This window comes from Protopterus annectens, chromosome 3.part1 (assembly GCF_019279795.1).
Source record: "Protopterus annectens isolate FY-2018-M chromosome 3.part1, PAN1.0, whole genome shotgun sequence".
NCBI lineage: Eukaryota > Metazoa > Chordata > Ceratodontiformes > Protopteridae > Protopterus > Protopterus annectens.
In genome coordinates, this window is record NC_056732.1 from 687,287,143 (window position 1) to 687,309,810 (window position 22,668).

Below are 22,668 nucleotides of genomic sequence, written 5' to 3' on the forward strand. Positions count from 1 at the left end.
CTGATCCTACCACAAAACTACTTGGGGTAGTAATTGATAATAACCTTACCTTTGAGCCCCATATTAACAACACTATAAAAACAGTAAACAAAAAAATTAGGTTCCCTCTATAGGATCAAACCCTTTCTAGTCAGGACCACTATTGCCCGTACCCACTTAATCTCAACCCTGCTATATGTATCCCCCATCTATACTAAACTATGTAAAAGCAATCTGAACAAGCTGGCCATCTCCTACAATAAAACTGCCAGATTTGCAACTGGGTCAACCTATAGAACCCATCAGTGCAACAATCTTAATCAACTAGGATGGTTAGAGTTGTCAAATCTAATACTATTGAACTAACCAGTAGTTGCCCATAAGATCCTGTATCAACCAGCAAATACTCCAATACTCACTTAACCTTATCACCCCCTACAATAATCTCAAGACCCTACGCTCATCAAATAAACTACTGGTACAAACAGGTAAAACAAAGTTTGGCCGGAAACTCATTGTTCTCTAATACAGTGGGTAAAACCTGGAACACCCTCCCCAATCAGCTAACCTCCCTATCCTCAGTTACCCTATTTAAAACTATACTTTAAATCACATTGGTTAAGCCCTTGTGTTAACACGGACTAACTACCTCACTTGTCTCCAGTCACTAATCTTCACACCTGCGTAAGCTAGTTAATGTTTTTATTAACAATGTGTGTATGTGACTTTACAGTTTAATAGTGTTCTTTTTACATATTTTTGTATGTATATCCATACTTGTTATCTACTAGGATTTTTTTTCTTGCTCATAAGCTAAAATGCAATGAAATGTAATGATTGCCAAAACGTTGTAATGTACCTGTGTTCTGTAAATACTACTCTAACTGCGAAGCTTTTCTCCCCGGGCCTCAACTGAAAATGGACATATATCCAGTTGGACCAGCCCGGTAAACAAATGTAAAATAAAATAAATGTAAAATAAAAAATATGTCTGAATGACTATTCAAGAGACCTTGTGACCCACTCCCTCCCTGGCCCCCTTTTTCTTCTAGAAGGTCTTAATCTCCACTTTTCTCTTTGGCAACAGACTGCTACAGACAAATGAGTTCTGAATATTATTCATCAATGTTACAGATGGCAGTGGGAGGAATTTCTTCCTTTCCGGGGGGGGGGGGTGTCATTCCTCATCTTCCAGACTGGACTCTTTTGTTTCCTCCTGTTCTTTATCACATGCTGTCCAAAGGAGTGATAGAACCAGTTTCTCCTTCTGGGGCAGGGAAGGATTTTTATTCAGGGATCTTCCTGGTGCCAAAGAAAGAAAATGCTTGGAGACCAGTTCTGGATTTTTCTTTCTTTCTTAACTTGTTTGTGATAGTACCTGTAGATCAGAGAGTACGTGCTATGTGCTGTATCTTTAAAGAAGCACGTCAAGGACTAAGAGTGCACATATAAATATCACGTGTCATTCCTAGTGCCATTTTGAGAATGCAGCCAAGGAGTAAGCATGCATGAATACAGCAGTTAGTTTGTATATAAGTTACTTAAGTTAAAGTCAGTAAACTTTTATTGTGATATGTTTGCATAAAATAAAGCTGTTTAAACAGAACCCTGGAAGACTCTACTATTGTGTCCAAAGTAGGAGAGCGACATGGTGTTAGAACTGGGATCGCAGAGAATACGATTCTGAGCCATGAGGTGCAGAGATGATGGAAGTTCAACTAAGATAAATGAGCATGAAAAAGAGCCAGAAAAAAAGCAAAGGTAATGAGAATATGCACAAACTACTTGCTTCATAAAAAAGACAAAACGGGGAAGTACAAGGGCACAAAATGCATTATTAAACAACCAGGAGGCACAAAGGGCTTATTAACTAAGTTAAATGTTTAAAGTAAAGGTATTTGATGAAACAATTAATAGAAAAGCAAAATGAGTATGTTCAAAGGCAAAACGGGCATGTTTAGAGTAAAACAAGCACAAGAAAAGTACAATGGGTATGAAAAGAGAGAAGCCAAAAGGAATACAATAAGGGCAAAAAGGGGCAAACTAAGCGTAAATTAAGCAAGGCGACTGCATGTTTTTTGGCAAGTGCTTTGTTTTGGTATAACTACGACTTCATACTGTAACAAGTTATTTGAAGTATCTCAAAGTGTGTAAAAGTACTTACAGTGTGTGCTTATTACTGTGCATGTACTTGAAGAGTTGTTTGTGTGCAAAGTGCAACTAATCTGTAAAAGTGCAGTCAAAGTATAACCATTTCGAAATGTTTCTTGTGCTGGGTGTGTTTATTTGCAGAGTGCTCCCATTACAGTGTGTTTCTTGCACTGTAGAGAATTGCCTAGAAGTTCATTCGCATCATACAGTTATTTGAAGTGCTTCTTAAAATGATAAATTATTTCAGCAATACATTAAGTTCAAAAGTATTATGCTGAAGTAGAAACTTATTTCACAAAGTCCAGTTACACACAGACTTGCATCCTGCAGTTATTTGATGTGTTTCTTATACTGATAATAGACGATTTAGTGCAATACAGTAATTTCAAGAATATTACAGTACCCGAGAGATACTTATTTTGCAAAGTTCAGTTATACAGAGGATCTTTGTGCTACTCAGCAAAGTTACAAGTACTGGCATAAATTTCTGGCATATGTCTATGTGTTTGTGCTTATTTGCAAAATCCTTCCCTGGTATTTGTTAATGTTGGAGATGGATTTTGAAAGCCCTTACAACTTGTCTTTGATCAGAATATTGCAGAGAATTGGAGAATATTTGAGCAAGAGTGTATTTTTTTACAACCAGCTTACTCAGATAAAGATGCATGCACCAAGACATTCATTTTGCTAAACTTAGCTGGGTCAGAGGCCATAGAAAGACAGCGGTCATTTGTGTATGCACCAGCAGTGCATGAAGGAGAAGGTGAAAACCATTGTATTGTTGTACAGGCTGAATCAAGGGAAGACCCAGAGTAGTTGAAGCACAAGTGCAGAGAAATGTGTAACCCCCAGACAAACATTACAGTAGAGGGACATTTATTTTACACGAGAGATCAGAAACCAGGGGAAACTTTTGAAGCTTATATAAATGATTTGAAAAACAAGGCTAAAACATGTCAGTTTGGTGACTTAAAAGATGAGTTAATAGAGGACAGGCTCATGTGTGGTATCAATAGTGCTGCTGTGTGAAAGATCTTGCTTCTTGATAATGATTTAACATTGAGTAAAGCCATAGAGATTTGCCAAATCTATGAAGTAACAGAAAAACATGCAAGTATGCTTGCAAGTGACAAGAGCATAGTTTCAACAGGATCCAGAGCAAATGCAGACAGCATGCAACATGTGGCAAACAGAATTAGGCCTACTAAGCACATGGCAGCCATAGCCCCTGCTGGTTCATTATGAAAATTACGTAGTTTTCCATCAAGTTCTAATACCGGTTCAATTAAAGGACATGCTCAGTACAAGCATGAATCGGCAAAGCCAAGTCCAGCTTTATTATTAACTGTTGCAATTGTGGTGCAAATCATGAGTCTAAAAGAGAAAAATGCTTAGCATTTGATCAGCAATGTCACAAGTATAAAAAAATGAAATAATTTCCAGAAAGTCTGCAAATCAGATAAACCTCATGCAGTAGTAAAGAAAGGTCACACAAAAAATGCAGGTGGATCAAGTAGAGACGCAGCAGTCAGGAAATGGTGAAAGAGTTGATGCAGTAAGTTTGTTGACAAAAAGCGAAGTGTTCTGTGCAGTCCTGATCAATGGTAAATCCACAGAGCTTAAAGTAGACACAAGTTCAAAGTGTAATGTTATATCAGTAGACACATTTGCCAGTGGTGTGAAACTTGTTGCTTATGGGAGGTGAAGAGATTCACACCGAGCTCAGTGATGATTTTATGTTATTTGGCCAAGAACTGTTACAACTTGTTATTCTATGTAGTCAGAAGACCAGTACAGTCTTTGTTGCGTCTCAAAGACGGTTTGAGAATGAATCTGCTTTCTTTTACCAAAGAAGTTCATCACATAAGTGCATCTCCTAGTTCTAATTTTTCTGAAGCCATTTTTCTCTGAATATGCTGATGTTTTCGGTGACAGGTTGGGTAAACCTCCAGTAGTGTATTCCATGAAGTTAGACCCAGAGATCAAACCTGCAAAGAGAGTCCCGATAGCTATGCAAGACAAAGTTAAGGTTCAGTTGGACAAAATGGTACAGCAAGGTGTCATTTGTCCAGTTACAGAACCAAATGAATGAGTAGTGTTTATGGTAGCAGCTCACAAAAAAGACTCGGACAAAATCAGAACATGCATTGACCCAAGAGATTTGAACAAAGCACTAAAAAGACCATATCATCCAATGTGCAAAGTTGAAGAGGCTGCAGCTCTAATACCAAATGCCACTGTTTTTTCTGTTTTGGATGCAAAGAGTTCATTTTGGCAAGTGATGCTTGATCGCAAGTCTTCATTACTAACCACTTTTGGTACTCTGGCCGATACAGATTTCTAAGGATACCATTTGGAATAACTTCTGCAAGTTAAGCCAGCGTGCAATGGAGCAAATTTTTCAGGTTATCCTTGTGCCATAATAGATGATTTATTGGTTGGAGACAATGGTGAAGCACAGCATGACAGAAACCTAAAGAAAGTCCTAGACAGAGCACGTGAAGTAAACTTGAAGCTCAATCTTCTGAAGTGCAAATTCAGGCTCCCAGAAGATACACATGCAGGTCATTTATTTACCAGTACTGGCTTGAGACCAGACCTGACCAAGCAAGCAGCAATTCTTGAGATGTCAGCACCAGACAATGTTCAAGCTCTACAATGTTTTTAAGGCATGGTCAACGATTTAGGCAAGTTTATACCAGACTTCAATGAGTTGACAGCACCTTTAAGAGAGCTAACATGCAAAAATGTTGCATGGTCATGGTTAGAATAGCACCAGAATGTGTTTGATGACCTCAAGCAGAAAAATGCCACTCACCTACATTAAGATACTATGATGTGAACAAACCAGTTACTCTTTCCTGTGATGCTTCAAAATTTGGTCTAGGCACAATTATACTTCAAGAGGACAGACCAGTAGCCTGTGCATCTCAAACACGTATCCAAACTGAGATGCAGTATGCTCAAATTGAAAAAGAACTTTTGGCAATAGTATTTGCATGTTCCAAGTTTCATGATTATACTTATGGTTGAGCTACTCTGATTGAGACTGATCAACAACTTCTAGTTATTGTTCTAAAGAAGTCTATGCATTCAGCTCCAGCAAGGTTACAAAGAATGATGCTCATATTGCAGAAGTATAACTTCAAAATGGTCTATACGAAAGGTAAACTACTCTACCTGGCTGATACCTTATCCACATCGCCCAGGAATACAATAGAACAGCTTGACGGAGTAACTTTTGACTTTGATATGATGGCAGTGCGTATTTTACTACCACTAGGCTTGATGAGTTGAGAGACCACACTAAGACTGATGCAATTTTGCAAAAGCTCAATCACTACCCTAATGTTGGATGGCCATCAAAGCAATGTAATGTACCACTTGAACTGCAAACCTATTTTCCCTACAGAGATGAAATGTTGATGGAAGATGGCATTATTTTCAAAGGTCCTAAAATTGTTGTTCCTGCTTCCTTATAACATGAGTACATCCAGATTTTACATCATGGTCACCCTGGATCCGCAACCACCAAGAAGTGAGTGAGGGAATTAGTATTTTGGCCTTCATTACCAAAAGACATTGAAAAAGTACTTTCTTTTTGTTCTGTATGCAATGAAAGGTCAAGATGTGACAATTCAGACATTTTCTTAAATCTGTTTAACCTTAGGAATGCACCTCCATGATGATGTTCTTGGATCTCCAACTCAACAACTTCTTTTCAGGCAAACAATAACTATGCTACCTATTCCTACCAATCTACTAAACCCTAAAGCAAGGAATAATAAGACCATCAATGCTCAATTATTTAAGAAACGTTCAATCGAGAAGTCATCGTATGACAAGTCAAGCAAACTTCTTTCTCCATTAAGGGAAGGAGAAACAGTCAGACTTCAAACAGAAAAAGGTTTTGACTGCATAGAGCAAGTTATTGGCAAATGTCCTGAACTGAGATCCTACCTTATAAACTCGGAAGGTACGCAGTACAGGCAAAACCATAAACATGTGTTACCTGCACCAGAATCATCATCACAACATTGTTATAGCGACTTGGACTCTAAATCTCAGCAAGAGCCAACTACTGTTTCCATCCCAGAGGGTGCTCCTACCTCTGATCCCATCCCTGAAGATGTTCCAAGTAAATCACAGATCGAACATTTTTCAGGGACAGCTCCAGTAGTTAAGCCCACTTCCCAATTTTATATCACACGTTATGGATGAGTATCTAAGCCTAGTGTGAAATATGTAGGAACATGGACTTAACTGTGTACACGTGTATTATATCTTGTATTAATCCATGACTGACAACTGTCTGTGATACCTGTATGTCAAAACATCCATAACATTGCATGTTTTGCTTTTTCAAGATGGAGGATGTAGTTCAGAGAGCACGTGCTATGTGCTGTTTCTTTAAGTAGCACGTCAAAGACTGAGAGTGCACGTATAAATATCAAGCACGTGTCATTCCTAGTGCCATTTTGAGAATGCAGCCAAGAAGTAAGCATGCATGAATACAGCAGTTAGTTTGTATATAAGTTACTTAAGTTAAAGTCAGTAAACTTCTATCGTGATGTGTTTGTATAAAATAAAGCTGCTTAAACAGAACCCATGAAGACTCTTCTATTGCGTCCAAAGTAGGACAGCAACAGTGCCCTAATTCAAAATGATGTCATTTCACAACCTGTTACCTCTTCTTCATCTTTCAAGTTTCCAGGTAACATTAGACTTAAAAGATGATCATCATCACATCCCTATTCATCCAAACTTCAGATGTTTAAGGTTTTTTTGTACCTGGATCACATTATCAGTTCTTTACCTTATCCTTTGGATATCCACTGCACTACGTGTTAACAAAGTCTCTAGCTCCAGTTATAGTTCACTGCAGGTTATAGATTTATCCATTTTTTCCATATTTAGATGACTTGCTTATCTTTGGTAATTCTTTTTCAAAGTGTCAGGAATCTCTCCCTTGGGTGACAGATCTCTTACACAAGCTGGGATTCCAAAAGAACATTCAAAAGATGGGATGTCAGTTAGGTTCGCTCACACAGGATTGTGTTACTGGGATGTCACTTGACACCTCAAATCAAAGAGATTTTCCAATACAGGAAAAAAACAGATCTTTATTTAAATTTGTGTATAAGGTTGTCCACTAAGACTTCAGTCACTGCGAGGAAAAACCTCAGGAGTTTGGCTCTCGTGACATCTATGATTCTCATGATATCCCTGGCAAGAAACCACATGAGAAGGATACAGTGGTATCTGAAATCTCATTGGCCTTAGCATCAACACCCTTTATCTTTTCAAATCTCAGTGCTGGGGTTTGTCAGAAGAGGAATCTTTTGATGGAGACAACAGATAACATTAAATCCAGATTTCCTCTTCCAACTTCCCTGTTCCAAAGTAGTCAGTCACCACAAATGCTTTGGACTTTGTTCGGGTAGCAGTTTCAGGAGGAATAAAGTACAAAGGGTATGGAAAGCACATAAATATCTAGGAGATGCGTGGCCTGATCAAGGCACTCAACTTTGAACCATCTTTGGCACCTGGGAACCTCTTCAAATGGTTTCAGACAATACCAAAGTGAGATGGTATAGCAACAAGTAAGGGGGAAACAGGTTGTACCCCCTTCGTATACCAGCCAGGTTAGCTTGAGATATAGCTTCACAGCACAATCTCACTCTATAGGCATGAGTCTAAAAGAGAAAAATGCTTAGCATTTGGTCAGCAATGTTACAAGTGTAAAAAAATGGAATCATTTCTAGAAAGTCTGCAAATCAGGTAAACCTCATACAGTAGTAAAGAAGGGTCACACAAAAAATGCAGGTTGATCAAGTAGAGACGCAGCAGTCAAGAAATGGTGAAAGAGTTGTTACAGTAAATTTGCTGACAAAAAGCAAAGTGTTCTGTACAGTCCAGATCAATGGTAAATCCACACAGCTTAAAGTAGACACAGGTTCAAAGTGTAATGTTATATCAGCAGACATATTTGCTGAAGTGAAAACTAATGAGCAACTCAATTTGGCCAGTAGTGTGAAACTTGTTGCTTATGGAGGTGAAGAGATTCACACCGATGGCTCAGTGATGATTTCATTCCAGTGGCCCTGAATGCATTTGCCGTCCTTGTGTGCTCCCCAGGCATAGTCTGATGCATCTGTGGTTAGGGTCTAGGGGGTGTGGGGTTGAGTACAGGGCAGTCCCTTGTTGTGGTTGCATGCTTCTGCCCACCAAAGGAACTCTGTCCTTAGACAGGGTATGATAGGAATGACTGTTTCCAGGTCCTGAGAATGTTGGCACCAAAGACTTTTTAAGTACCACTGAAGTTTCCTCATATGCAGTCTTGCATATGGAATTAGCAGTATACATGAGGCCATGAACCCTAGGGCCTGCAGTATTTTTCTTGCAGATAGCTGGGTTCTGGTGGCCATTTGTCTGAAGTAGGCTGTCAGAGTTGTTTTTCTGAAGTGAGGAATGCCATCTGGGATGTTGTGTCCAAGCTTGCTCCCAGGAATACAATCTTTTGACTGGGTACCAATTTTGATTTCTTTTTGTTGATGGTGTACCCCAAGGAAGTGAGAAGGTTTTTCACAAATGTCAGGTGTTGCAACAGCAATTCCTGTCCGCCTGAATGAGGTAGTCGTCCAAGTACGGGTAAATTTGGATATTTCTCTGCTTGCAGTAAGCAATGGCTGGAGCCAGGCATTTTGTGAATACTCTGGGTGCAGTGGATAAGCCAAAGGGAAGTGCAGAGAACTGATCATGTATAGATCCGGCCCTGAAACGTAGATACCTCCTGCATGACACCCTTATAGGGATGTGCAGATAGGCTTCTTTTAAGTCTAGGATGACTAACTAGGCATCCTTGGCTAGCATAGGTAGAAGCTGTTGCAGGATAAGCATTTTGAATTTTGATACCACCACGAAGGTGTTGAGAATTGAAAGATCCAGGATTGGGTGCCAAAAGCCCTCTTTTCCGGGTACAAGGAAGAGTCTGGAATAGAATCCTTGACCTATCTGTTCTACTGGAACCAGCTGAATAGCTCTGATGGAGAGCAGGGAAAGAACTTGGCTTTGAGCCTTTGCCCACTGGTTTGGAGGAAGGTCTGGGAACCCTCTTGGGGTTGGCAGTGAGTAGAAGTAAAATTTGTACCCTTGGGATACAATGTTGAGGACCCATTGGTCTTATGTGATGGACATCCAGTTTTTTGCATGAAGGGCAAGTTTTCCTCCTAGGGCCACCAGCAATTGGGCAGGGATGGGGAGTGCAGTAGAGAAGTTATTGTGTGTTTTTTCCGTAAGGAGGGGGCTTACCACTCCCTGCTTTGGGGGTGGGGGCACTCCATTGCTTAGAGCTCTGCATACAATGAGACTGTAGTCTTGGTGGTCTGTTTCCCCTGGGTCTGGCTTGAGATGGCCTGGAAACGACCAGTGTCTGGAAGGGCAATGCCTACTGAATCTAGGGGATTGCACTTGTAAGAATTCTTTAATAGTCTGCAATAACTTAGCTTTTTGGTCCAACTTTTTAAGAACCTCTTCTGCTTTGGCGCCAAACAAACCATCCTTGTTCAATGGAGCATTTAGTAACTTTGATTTGACATGGTATGGTAAAGTCTGCTCCTTGAGCCAAGCATGTCTTCTCAGTACAGAATGTTCAGAACCAGTGACTGCGGCCCGGCAAGATGCTTCTAGGGCATCAAAGCCACACTGCAAAGTATGCTTGCTGACTTAGCTTGCAGAGTGCATAAGCTCCTGCAATTCTTTATTTTCTGCACAGTCTGTAAAGGTAGCCACTTTTTGTTTAATAAGTTCCATAATATGTTGTTGGTACTTCAGCATGTGAAACTGACAATTCAATGCCCTAATAGCAAGAGTTGCAGAGGTATATACCTTCTTACCCTATCTATCAAAAGCTCTGGAATCCCTGTCTGAAGGGGTGGGATTCTTGGCTGTAGTTGCCTTGATACCTTTAGTCTCCTGGGAAATGATCTCTGGGTCAGCAGTAGGACTCTTGAAAAGAAATCTGTGAGTGTCAGGTACTCTGTAGTACCTGTCTGGTTTCCTAGGGGCAGGAGGTAAAGTATCAGGAGTAAGACTGGATTTCATAAAAACATCAACAACTTCCAGGACAGGAGGTATTGTTAAAGGCCTGTGCTGTAGCAAATCTATGAATTCTCTGAGTCCCTTTTTGGACTGAGGATAGTCTTGGCATTCCCAGTGGAAATGCTCTCTTAAAGTATATAAGGTTTCACCAAAGAAAAATCCTCTGGAGGGGAGGCAGAGGAAATGGATTCCTCTACATCTGAATCCTCATAAGCAAATAAAGGCATGTCTTCGTAATCAGATACCGCAGAGTCATCTGACTCCTGGTCTGTTAAAGCTGCAGGGGACTGGTCTCTTTTCCTCTTAGCAGGGGAAGGCTGACTTCTCCTAATCAGCATAATAATGTCTTCTGCCATTCTAAGCATTTGTCTTTGTGGCATGGGAGTAGGTGCGTGAGCTTCGGTCGTCAGTTTTCTAGGCATAGCGCATACTCTAGGCCTAAGAAACTTGGTAGTTTTAGATAAAAAAGTCGTCGGTTTGAGATGAACATCGGTTGAGCGAAGAACTGCCTCAGAAGCTGGTGCCTACACAGCGGTTCCGGACCCATCCAAAGTAGAGACATCTGCAGGTTCCATAGTCGAAGAAGAGTCTCGCGGCATACCGGACTCCAAATGGGTCTGGGTAGAGGCCTGAGAATCCACTGAATTGGGCATCAGGGGCTGCGAAAGTGCCTCATTGAGTGCCGGTGAACTGGCGACTAGCAGAAGTGTCATCAACAGCTTTGGACTTAGGCGGTCTCTCTCTCTGTCTTTAGCCTTACGTTTTTTCAGAATATCGGTAATCGGATGGCTTACCGAAGCCATTTTGGAATACGGAGATCGAGAACAAAAGAATTTAACAACAATGAGAGCCCGATGAATGGTTTGGGCATTGAACAAGGCACAAAACTAAGAGCAAGGTACGTCGTGGTCTGAGCCTAAACAAGTGACGCAGTAAGAATGAAAATCTCTGTGTGATATTTGCTTTCCACAGGCAAGACAATTGTTAACTTTTTCTGACATTGGTTAGAGCAAGAAAAAAGGATCCCAATGGGATACTTAGCTTTAGAAGACTTCAGGATTATTCAATCCGTAAATGAAAACTCAGGTAGTGGACAATCAGCACTTGCGAACTGCTTCTGCTTCAGGCTCCTCGGCAAGAAAGACTGATGTAATGGCGTCAGCTGCCTGTTTTTATACCCCTGACATCAGTCCTGGAGTGACAGCATCCGACGCAGAAATACAAAGTCTCTGGTATTCGGGCCGACTGAGGGCTACCTGCAGGTAGATAACCCAAGTGTGATGACTGCAACAGTGAAACACGAAGAACATCTGGCACCCATTCAAGGATAGTTGTTCTCTGGTTTTACAATATATGTGTGAGTTACTATCCTACCGGCCTGTGTTAATCCTCTATGACGGTTTATTTATCAGCCATTTCAGGATATTTGCCCATAGACTTCCCTCTTTCAAGGCAGTCTCATGTCAAAATGTTCTTAAAGGCGTTTTGCATAACAGGCCTCCAAGTAAACCTATGGCCTTTCCTTGGGATCTTAATTTTGTGTTACAGAAGCTAAAATTTGCTCCATATGAACCACACAATCTGGCTGACATGAGGTTCTTAAAATGGAAAACAGTTTTATTGATTCCTCTGACCTGCAAGAAGGGTAACCGAGTTGCAAGCTAATATGGTGAGTAAGCCCTCCCTTATTTTCAACAAGGACAAGGTTTCTTTCAGAATTAGTCCTTTTACGCCTAAAGTAGTGTCCGAGTTTAGTATCCAGCTTCCCGTTTTCTTTCCTGAACCTAAACATACCGACTATATTGTACTGCATGTTTACCACATACAGCATTTTCAGCATGGTTTGTTAGTTAAAGGTCTATTCTTAATAATGTAATCTTTACTTGTATATATTGTTTACTGTACTGTCTTTATTCAATCTGAAGCTTTTTCTCCAGGAGCCTCCTTCTAAAAATGGGATTTGCCCAGCTGTGCTATCCTGGTAAACACAAATAAATAAATATATTAAAAACTTAACAAAAAAAGACTCTTCTAAATATAGGTGCACACCTCTCAACTGTCAATTATTTTTACCTCATAGTTCTGCTTTGTCTCTCAAAATTTTTTTGATTTTCTGCTAAATTATTGAGGAATACAGTCAAACAGTGCCGGAATTAGGGTTTCATTACTTTCTGTTCAGAAAATGTACGCTGATGCAAGACCTGTTGTTTATTAAGTATTAATATATGCTGTTTTAAGTGAATTAGAGTAATCATTAAAATTGTCCCTGATATTGTGTCATTGCCTACCCATTATTTTTGGCTTTGTCCTGAATTCTTGTACAAATAAACTGAGAAGTATGCCTAGGAGGCAATTGAGGGTACCACTGTAGCTAGAGAGTTGTACAGAGAAGGAAATTAGAAACCATTTACTTCATTAAATACAAAGGACATGTTTTATTACTTAATAAAACCAAATGTACTAGTATTTATCAACAGGACTAATAACAATGTTCAGAAGAGCTATATCGAAAGCGGAAGTATCGCACACGGTGACTTTGGCATTTTGATTGACTCAACACACACAAATTAATGCACTGTTCACTTGACAGACAACAGCTAATACACGGCAGATTAACTTATGTACAAAGCATGACAAAGAAGAAGACAAGACAACAGGATTAATTTAAAACACTCACCTTATTGTAAGATCAAGTATCTGTGCAAGCTTCTCATGCAGCATATTTGACTGTGGATTCAAAACACAATATACTGTTAATGTGCCACTCTAACACTAAAATAAAGCAATCAATACAGAGCCAGCAGTGTGATATGTATTTAGCATGCCTAAAGAATACAGTTTTCACATGAGGTTTACATTAGTCTGTTTAAATGCTGAATACACACAAAAATGCTCCAAGCAACTACTTTAAAGTTTAGAACTCGAGAATTAACAACCTCCAATACAAAAAGGAAAAAAAAGCACAAATATCAACTGAAATTGTACTGTCTAAATATCTTGTGTCAGAACATACACAAGCCCTGATGGCAACCAGAGATCAGTTAGCAGCTTTAGCACTTGATAGTGCAGGCAGGGAAGATGGGGAATGCCCATCCAGGGAGGGGGGGTCTCGGTAAGCTTGGCCTATTTCTCTGTTCACCTAGCCGCCACTGGACGGTGAGGATTTTTGTCAGTATGCAATGAGATGGTGGAGGGAAGAGGTAGATGTGACTGCCCAACTTGGTGACAGTAACCCTTATCAGTATATGCGTCCCTTGCAGTGACACCAGTGATCATACCACTAAAAGTGATTAGGCCATTCACAATTAAAAAGAAAAAAAAAACTTACAGCCAGGATGCTGGTGAAAATAAAAGCAACATCTGTGTCTGCTTGAATGATAGCCCGACAATGGCTCTCTCCCAAGTGGATCTAGAGACTTCTCACCACTGGGGAACAAATTGATGTCCACTAGGGTAAGGCTTGATAACTGACAGGTAAAGGAGAAAAGTATTTGAAATAAAATGCCACTCTCCAAGAGAAATTGATCATCTCACAAAACAGCAATGGGTTCAAAAGGAAACATGGTTACTTCACCCGAAACAAGAATAAAGCAACCAGTAAAAAAAAAAAAAAACACAATGGACTGCTTCTGTTCTTGAGACTCGGGTAAGATATGTGAAGCTGTCATGAGACATTTGCCAAAAGAAATGTTAGCTCTTACTTAGTTGAGACCTAGAAGCTCATGAATAGTGCTACTGTAAAGAATTTTGGCTCAATAATTTTGCCTAAGAGTGCAGTTAGGACTTGCTCCCTAGTGATGGAGGAGAAATGGTGGAGGTTATTTCCTGAGGGGGATAAAGCTGGAGATAAATTTCTTGGCCAGCAGATCTGCTATGTTCTCTGCACATTGCTGGGTGTTGTCTTTAAGGCTGTAGACATAACTGAAGAAAGTCTTATGACTGTCCTTAGCTGTGGAGGTTACTTTTATCAGAAATTTTGACCACCATGTTGCCTCCGTTGTACAGAAGGCTTTCTACATGGCCCACCTCATAAATAAGAGTATTTCATCCAGGAACAAGGAGGTCATAACATCCCTGTACTCCTCCCTTATCAGTCCCATTAACGAGTACAATGCACCCTTCGGCATGTACCTTCTTGCCAAGCACATGCAGCAGTTGGAGAGACCACAGAGGTTCCTGACCAGGAAATACCAGGGTCTCAAACACCTATCCTATACAGATAGGCTAAAAGCCCTGTACCTCTACTCAGTCTCATACAGACTGATCAGAGGTGACCTGTATCGGGCATACAAGGCCATTTCAGACCCAGCCTTGATGGAGTTGCTGCATATCCGTAGGATGAACTCCACTTGCGCAACCCACATGTAAGGTCTTAACCTGGTCTGTGACACTGATAGAACTTGTTGGCGGGATAGATTTGTGTCCCATAGACTCCACATCTGTAGAATAGACTCCGTCTCCATGTCAAGCAGAGTACCTCTCTAGCCCTCTTTAAGAGGACAACTGGATGGGAAACAGAAAATATACCCCTGGGATCCCACCTGTGTCCCTGCTGGACAGGAGAAACAGGTGCTGCCTTTGAGGGAACATGGGCAAAATTCTTGGCTAGGCTTATAAGGGCCTCCAGGCCAATAGCCTAGTATCATCCTATGAACCTATACATTTGGCTTTGGTTACTCGGTTAGTCCCCCAAGTTGCTTGTTCAGATTGATGAGGGCACTTTTACCTTCATGGGCAATGCTCTTCCTGTTTTTGTGCATGACTTTCTTTGTTATACAACCTAATTATACTAGAATTCCACTAAGGTGGTTTGTTTCTGGAGGTTATCCTATGTTTATTTCAGGTAGGTACAGGTGTCTCAATGCAGTTATTTACACGATTATACAGGGCTCCAGTGAACAATTCTGCATATGCAGCTGCATTCTCAGAGTTTGGAAGGAGGCTGGATTTTTTTTTTAGTTCACCAGCAGACAGAAAGCCTGTGCTAATAGAAGCTAAGAAAGACAAAATATATGCAGTGGAATATTTTAGTACTTTTCTGGAATAAGTTACAAAATTACATCTTGCCTAGTGCAACAAGGATCAAACATGGACTAGCATGACCAGTCATCTCAGATTTTCTTCTAATGCAAATATTTGCAAATGTGTCATAAGACAAGTTGAGCTTTTGATAGTATAAAAAGCACTATATTCTTGCTTTTTTAGGACTGCTCCATTTTGTCTCCTGCAATGGTTATGTAACTACAACTGCAGCATGGAAAATATACACAATAAATTAGCAAAATATCTGAATGCTTCAAAGTGCTGTGCACCAGAAATTCTAGCAGGTGGGAAGAAGCCAAATGACAGACATTAGGCAAATCAGGAAGTCAAGCGCTGAAGAAATGAAGAAACAAAGTAGGCCTGACTTCTGGAGTCATAATCCATGAAAAAATGCTTGGCAAATATATAAATGAATGACCAAGTGGTAACGGCACAAATGGCTGCAAACAAAACATTTTTAAATCAGCAAAGGCAGTAACTGTGTCTCTGATGATATGACCACTGATAGCAGCATTTTCAAAAGGAGCATTTCATTGCCTAATGGAAAAAGATACTTCAGTTAAGAATTCCAAAACATACAGAGGGTTTTACTTGGATATTGCAAACCCTTCTCACCCTGGAGTGAAGGAGGCAAAAAAGAAGTTATGTACTCACCATAACGTTCCATGTTTGTTGTCCAGTACCTCGCCTTCATTCTTGTTGATTGGGTTCGGACCCGAAACTCTGCTCCGACTCGGCTGCATACCAAAGCTCGAGAGCTTCCACTGGCTCAAGTCTACAACCTATCCCATGGTGAAAAAAATAGATGAAATATATTGGTCATAAAGGTAAAAGGAAGGCAAGATGGGAATCGGACCATTTACATTGCCAATTGTAAAAATTCCTCTAGATCCTCCAGGAAGAGGATGGCTGGGTGGGACGCAAGAATGAAGGTGAGATAATGGAAAACAAACATGGAACGTTATGATGAGTACATAACTTCTTTCATATCTCGCATTCATTCTTGCTGGTTGGGACAGAGTCCCCAGCACCTTTCTCTTGGGTGGCTCAAGGGAATAAACTTTTTAGGACAGTGGAACCAAAGGATGCCCTGTTCCGAGAGGCCACATCTACTTTGTAATGAGAGATAAAGGTATGAGGATTAACCCATGTAGCAGCAGCACAAATTGAATCCAATGGAAGTCTGGATTGAAAGGCAATGGAAGTAGACACTTAGTTGAATGTCCTTTCACTTTCCCTTACGGTTCTTTATTATGAGAGTGATAAACATATTTGATAGTGTCAGTAAGCCATTTGGACAAAGTAACTTTTGAGACTGCCCAGACTTTTTTCGTTTCTGAATAGGACACAAACAATTGATCTGATTTTCTGAAATCTTTCATCCTGTATAAATAAAAATGCAGTTGTCTACGTACATCCAATTGGTGAAGCTTATATTCTGCCTTGATGCTATAGTTAGGAAAAAACACAGGCAATTCTATAGATTGGTTTAAATTTGTTTCAGAACAGACTTTTGGCAATAAGGAGGGATTTGTTCTGAGGGAAACTCTATCTTTGTGGAAGATCAAATAGGAAGGCTGGATGGATAAAGCCTGGAACTCTGAAACCCTCTTAGCTGAGGTAACTGCTGTTAGAAAGCGTGTTTTCCAGGATAAAACGTTTTGCAAACAAGAGGATGCTGGTTCGAAGAGGGGAAGAATAAAACCTGATAATACTAAATTTAGATCCCATGGGGGAGAAGGTTCTCTTACAGGAGGTCTTAACAGAAATGTACCCCTGAGAAAGGCCTTGCATAACTTGTGGGACATTACATTGGATCCGAGTTCCCCCACATGATAATTGTACATAGCGGCTAGATGAACTCGAATAGTGGCCACTGCTGCTCTTTGATTAAAAATTTCTGTAAGGAATTCCAAAATTGCAGGTATAGAGGCTGTAAAGGGATCTATGTGTTTTTTGTCTGCCCAAAAAGAGAACCCCTTCCATTTGCTTGGGTAAAGTTTCCTAGTTGTCTTTTTTGTGCGAGACCACCAAAATGTGGCGTACTGCAGGGGCTAATTCTGGAAGCCTGGGTAAGATTGGAAGTGGAGAAACCAAGCTGTCAGCTTGAGGCTCTGACGGGCAGGATGGAGCGTTCCTGACTGATGCGTCAGAAGATCCGGCACTGGGTCTAAGATCCATGGGTCCTCCTGAAGCTGGGGCTAAAGGAAGCTGAATCAAATCTGACGAGGCCAGTATGAAGCAATGAGAATTAACCTGCGACTCAATGACTTGGCTTTCTGAATAACATTTAGAATCAAAGGAAATGTGGGAAAAGCATAAAGAAGTCCCGGGGGCCAATCGTGGGCAAGTGCATCCCTCGGTGACTCTCCCAGAGGGGAAAAGAGGGCAAAGTAGTTGCTGAATTTGACATTGAAAGGAGTGGCAAAAAGGTCGCAGCAAGGCTGGCCCCATTTGCGAAATATTTGATTCGCAACTTCCTGATTCAGGGACCACTCGTGAGGCATGAGAATCGCTCTGCTTAGCCTGTCTGCTATGATGTTGGATTTCCCCAGGATGTGCATTGCCGTCAGAAAGCGCTGAGAAGATATCGCCCATTGCCAAACTCTCTGGGCCTCTTGACATAGAGGATAGGATTTAGCTTCCCCCCTGTTTTTTGATGTACCACACCACCAACATATTGTCTGTCTGAATTGCAATAGTCCCTGTGGGAAGAGAGTTCTGAAATGCTTGCAACGCCAGAAGCACCACCCTCATCTCTAGGACATTGATGTGCAAATTGTACTCATGATCTTTCCAAACCCCTTGGACAGTCTGTCCCAGATATGCCCCTCCCCCACCTGGGACATGTCTGTGGTTACTGTAGCGACAGGTTGGGGAAGTACAAACGGTCTGCCCATTGTTACCTGATTGGACTGGATCCACCAAAGCAGGTCCCTCTTGCAGGAATCTGTAATGAGAATCTCATGAGACAGGGGTAACTCTTGTATGGACCACTGAGGGAAGTGTAGCCAATGTAATATTCACATGCGAAGTCATGCCAGGGGGAACTAGTGTTATTGTCGCTGCCATAGAGCCTAAGACCTTGAGGGTAAATCTTGCCTGTACTTTTTTCTTGTTGAGTAAGATAAGCACTTAACTGCGTAGCATTTGTATCCTTTCTTGAGGCAGTTGTTTGTGTTTAAATCTGCACCTATAAAGGTAATACGCTGTGATGACAACAAGGCAGATTTTTCTGCATTCATAGTAATACCTAGTTTTGAGAAGAGATGGATGGTGGAGTCCCTGGCTTTGATTAGTAGCTGCTTGGTGGTGGCAGTTAGAAGCCAGCCGTCCAAGTATAGAAACACCTGGAATCCTTGATGTCTCAGATGAGCCATGACTACTGCCATGCATTTGGTAAACACTTGGGGGGCTGTGGTGAGTCCAAAGGGCAGAGCTCTGAGCTGGTAATGATTGGCTCCCAGCCAGAAGTGTAGAAATCTTCTGGAGCACCTGTCCATCTTTATGTGGTAGTACACGTCCTGAAGATCTAATGAGCACATCCAATTGTCGTGTCCCGGAAATGGGAGTATAGACTGCAGTGTTACCATCTGGAACTTTGACTTCTTCACTGACTTGTTTAGTCTGCTGAGATCCAATATGGGTCTCCAGTCCCTTATCTTTTTTGGAACTAAAAAGAACCTTGGGTAAATTCTGCATCCTAGCTGGTCTGCGGGGACTTCTTGGATGACTCTTATTTTCTAGCAACCTTTGAATTTCTAGGGTTGCTTGATCCCTTTGACCGGATGGAATGCCTGGGATAAACTTTGACGGACGAGGTGAATAGTGGAAGGGAATGTTGTAGCGCCTGGATATAATGGATTGTACCCATTTGTCTTGAGTCAAATTCAGCCAGGCTTCTGGGTGCAGTGATCGTCTCTGCCTCCAGAGGAGGATAGTTGGGCCTCCTTTCAGGAGCACTGGAAGGGCCGACCAGAGAAAGTATATCTGTTGCCCTGGTTCTGTGGACCCCCTCTGCCATGTGGATGGCGTCTTCCATTGTTATTTCCCCCTCTGCCTCTGAGGGAAGGATCAACCACGAGCATCAGATAAGGCTCCTTTGGACTTCCACAACCACATCTTTCTGCTCTTCTGACTTTTAGAATAAGGTCTGGCAGGGGCAGAAAAACGGACTCCGACGGCAGACAGAGCCTTACTGTCTTGCTGGCTCCTGGTGAGAGTCTCTTTCACTTTTGGCCTGAACAAGGATGAGCCGTCAAAGGGAGTGTCAATAAAGGAAGATCTGAAAGGTTTAGCAAACTCGCAAAGGTGCATGCAGGAATGTCTCCGAAGAGCTATTCCTGTGCCTGCTGTCCTGCTCGCTCCATTGGCTGTGTAGGAAATGAGGTGCATGGAGGAGTTAGTAATGGAGGTTAAGGTTACAAGGTGAGAATTAATCTTATCTAATAAATCCTGGGCTGTAGCACCTTATAGGGTACCTCCCAGCTCTTTTAGGATATCCCTCTGAAGTCGGGAGAAATGTGACAAATAATTCAGCGACTGCAAGGTAAAGGCCGCTGAGGAGAAAGTGCACTTCCCGTACCTGTCCATCGTGCCAGGCTCTTTGTTCAGTGGATGGACAGATGCAGACATTTCAGCTAACTCCTTCTTTGTGGCCACAGCCACCACCATCGCATCTACTGGAATTCCCTTAGTTAAATACTGTATGTCCTCTGGGGCCGTAATAAATTTATTTGGCCTCCGCGGAACGGGTCCACTGATTCTGGAGAGTCTCACACCTTCCAACTCACTACACCCAGGAGAGGGTCGAAAGGTGGAGACACCCAAGAGGTGGAGGGATGAGAGCCAAATGCCTCCAGGTATACAGACTCATCTTCAGAAGTGGAGAGGGACTTCCAGCAGCCCCTCTGCTTAAGGATATCCAGGATGTCTGAAAAGGAGACATCCTCAGAGGGCGACCGTGGGGACCCTTCGCAATCCTCCAAGTCAGTATCAGAACTGACAGACTCAAGGGAGTCCATGTGCTTCCTCTTACACTGTCTCTTCCGAGGGACCTCCTCGGAGGGATGTTCCGGGGAGGTATTGGAAGAGGAGGTTCCACCCATTGGGGTTTCCTGGGGCACTGACTCTACTCTGGGGGTGATGGAGGGATGATGAAGAAGTGGACACCGGCCCTTTTGGGAGAAGAGAGGCTGGAGCCGAAGGTGGAGCAGACTCAGTGGAGAGCACACTCCGCATCAACTCAAAGGCACCATGATCCTAGGCTGAAAAAGACTCTGGTCCCACGGGGCCGGGAGGTCTCTCCGAGGCTGATGTGGGAGCCAAACTCACCCAAGCTGAAGCGCCGAGTGGGAGAGCCGGTTCAGACAAGGGTCTGACTCGACTATCCCCCCTGGAGCCAACCAGGGAGTGTTGACCTCCAGATCCCTTGATGGAAGACAACATTGACGAGATCGAAGCAGACGTCGGAGCTGAGATATCAGGAGTGATTACTGGCTCTGCCAGTTCCATTACAACGACTTCCATACTCTCTGGCTCCATACTCGTCCGAGTCGGAGGAGGAATCGACGTTATCTGAGGCACAGTTGTCGGCTTCATGATCCGATGGACTTGTCTTGAGAGAATTTCTGCTAGGGCCCGGGTCCAGAGCAACCTCTTCACAATCCCCTCCACGTCATCGGCTGATAATCTGGAGGATCAAGAGGAATGGCTTGACGATTTGTGGCTACCTGCCACACACTGTAACAAAGGAGATTGCGGCACCAGATGAACAAGCTCCAAGGATGGTGACTGACACCTTTTTCAGCTCCGCAACGGTTCAAGGAGACAGATGAAACCAAGGGAGGACCAAATTTGTTGGAACTGATAAACTTTCGGATCCAAGAATGCTGTATCTTTGAAACTGCTTGACAGCTCAAACACAGGAGCCGATGAAGCCGCCTTTTTCGACTTATCCAGTTTTGAGGTCTGATTACCTTCTTCAACTTTCAACTAGCCCCTTAAAATGAGCTTATTTTTTTCTCTTCTTTAAGACCCTTGCACTGACGGCAAATGGAGCAGGAGTCTTGGAGATGGACTGGTCCTAGACAGTAGACACAACTTGTGTGTCCATCCGTTACAGGCATTTTCTGAGTGCATGAATCACACTTTTTAAACCCAGATTGTTTGTGCTCCTTAACGGATTCTTTAGACATGTTAACTGTCAAAAAATAACACAACAGTAATTTTAAACTACAACCACTATAAAAAAGAGAAGCAAGATAGAAAAGTTATTTTTTTTTTTTAACTAGAAAAAATCGGAAAGTATAGGGAGGAGGAGAAGCCTCTAAATTAAACAACAATCTCCCCCAACTCAAGGAGACACCTCTAATTTAAATGGTGACTCCTTAAGGGAGGAAAAGAAGCCCTAAGGAAAAAAATGGGCTAAGGGGAAAGAATACTCTAACTGAAACGGATACTTTAACTAGATAAGGGGAAGAGAAAAAACAAGGCCCAAAGAGACAGCCGCAAAGGAAAAAACAGCCAAGAATAATACAATCACACAAAAAACACACTGCATTATAACTGGGAAAGGTAAACTAAGATGTGACGATAAGTTTTAGGAGACGTTATCCAAAAACAGAGTATAATACGAAAAATTACTAGCCTGAGCCAGCAAAGACAATCCCAAAGCTTCAAGCAGCAAACGAGATCTGGGGAACAGCCGCTATGCACCATGGGAGAGGTTGTAGCCTTGAGCCAGTAGAAGCTCTCAAGCTTTGGTATGCGGCTGAGTCGGAGCAGAGTTTCAGCTCCGAACCCAACCAGCAATAATGAAGGTGCGATAGGACAACATAACATCTACTGTTCCACTGTCTGGAATTTATACACTCAATTTAGGTACACTTTAAGTGAACAATGCACATAGATGGTGTGAAAAACCTCTTTCTCCTCTGATTTTAGCCAAAAGAAAGAAAACTGGAAGATGGATGAACTGATTTAAGAATACTTCTTAAACTACTTTATGGAAAGAAATGTTGCTTGGTCCTAAGGTTTATCAGTTCAATTGAAAGATCACCTGTGTACCCCTACAGACAATTATGTGAAGCAGACAGAAGTGATAACCACGAATAAAAATACTTTCCAAGTGATGTTCTTCAATGTTGTAGAGTCAGTAAGCTTGAATGGTGGCTGGTCATGCTGACTAATTAGAGTATTCAAGTCCCACTAAGTGGCGCAGAACTTCAAAGGAAGATGGAGATGCAGAAATCTACTTAATGAACTGCCTGATTACCCAATTTTGGGCCACAGTCCGGCACTCCGCAACACCATGATTGATATAAACTGCTGACACACGCACACACACTTGATGGTACATTAACCAAGACCGAGACAACAGAAGTGCCTGAGACA

At 41.9% G+C, this 22,668-nt stretch overlaps 1 protein-coding gene across 1 annotated transcript in view; it reads right to left on the reverse strand.

The window, feature by feature from the left end:
* Positions 1-22,668, reverse strand: part of EFR3A (EFR3 homolog A) — a 2,300,516-nt gene that overhangs the window by 55,885 nt on the left and 2,221,963 nt on the right. The window contains exon 24 of the mRNA XM_044066245.1: positions 12,908-12,957. Coding sequence (XP_043922180.1) covers positions 12,908-12,957 — 50 coding nt within the window. The remainder of the gene's footprint in view (positions 1-12,907; positions 12,958-22,668) is intronic.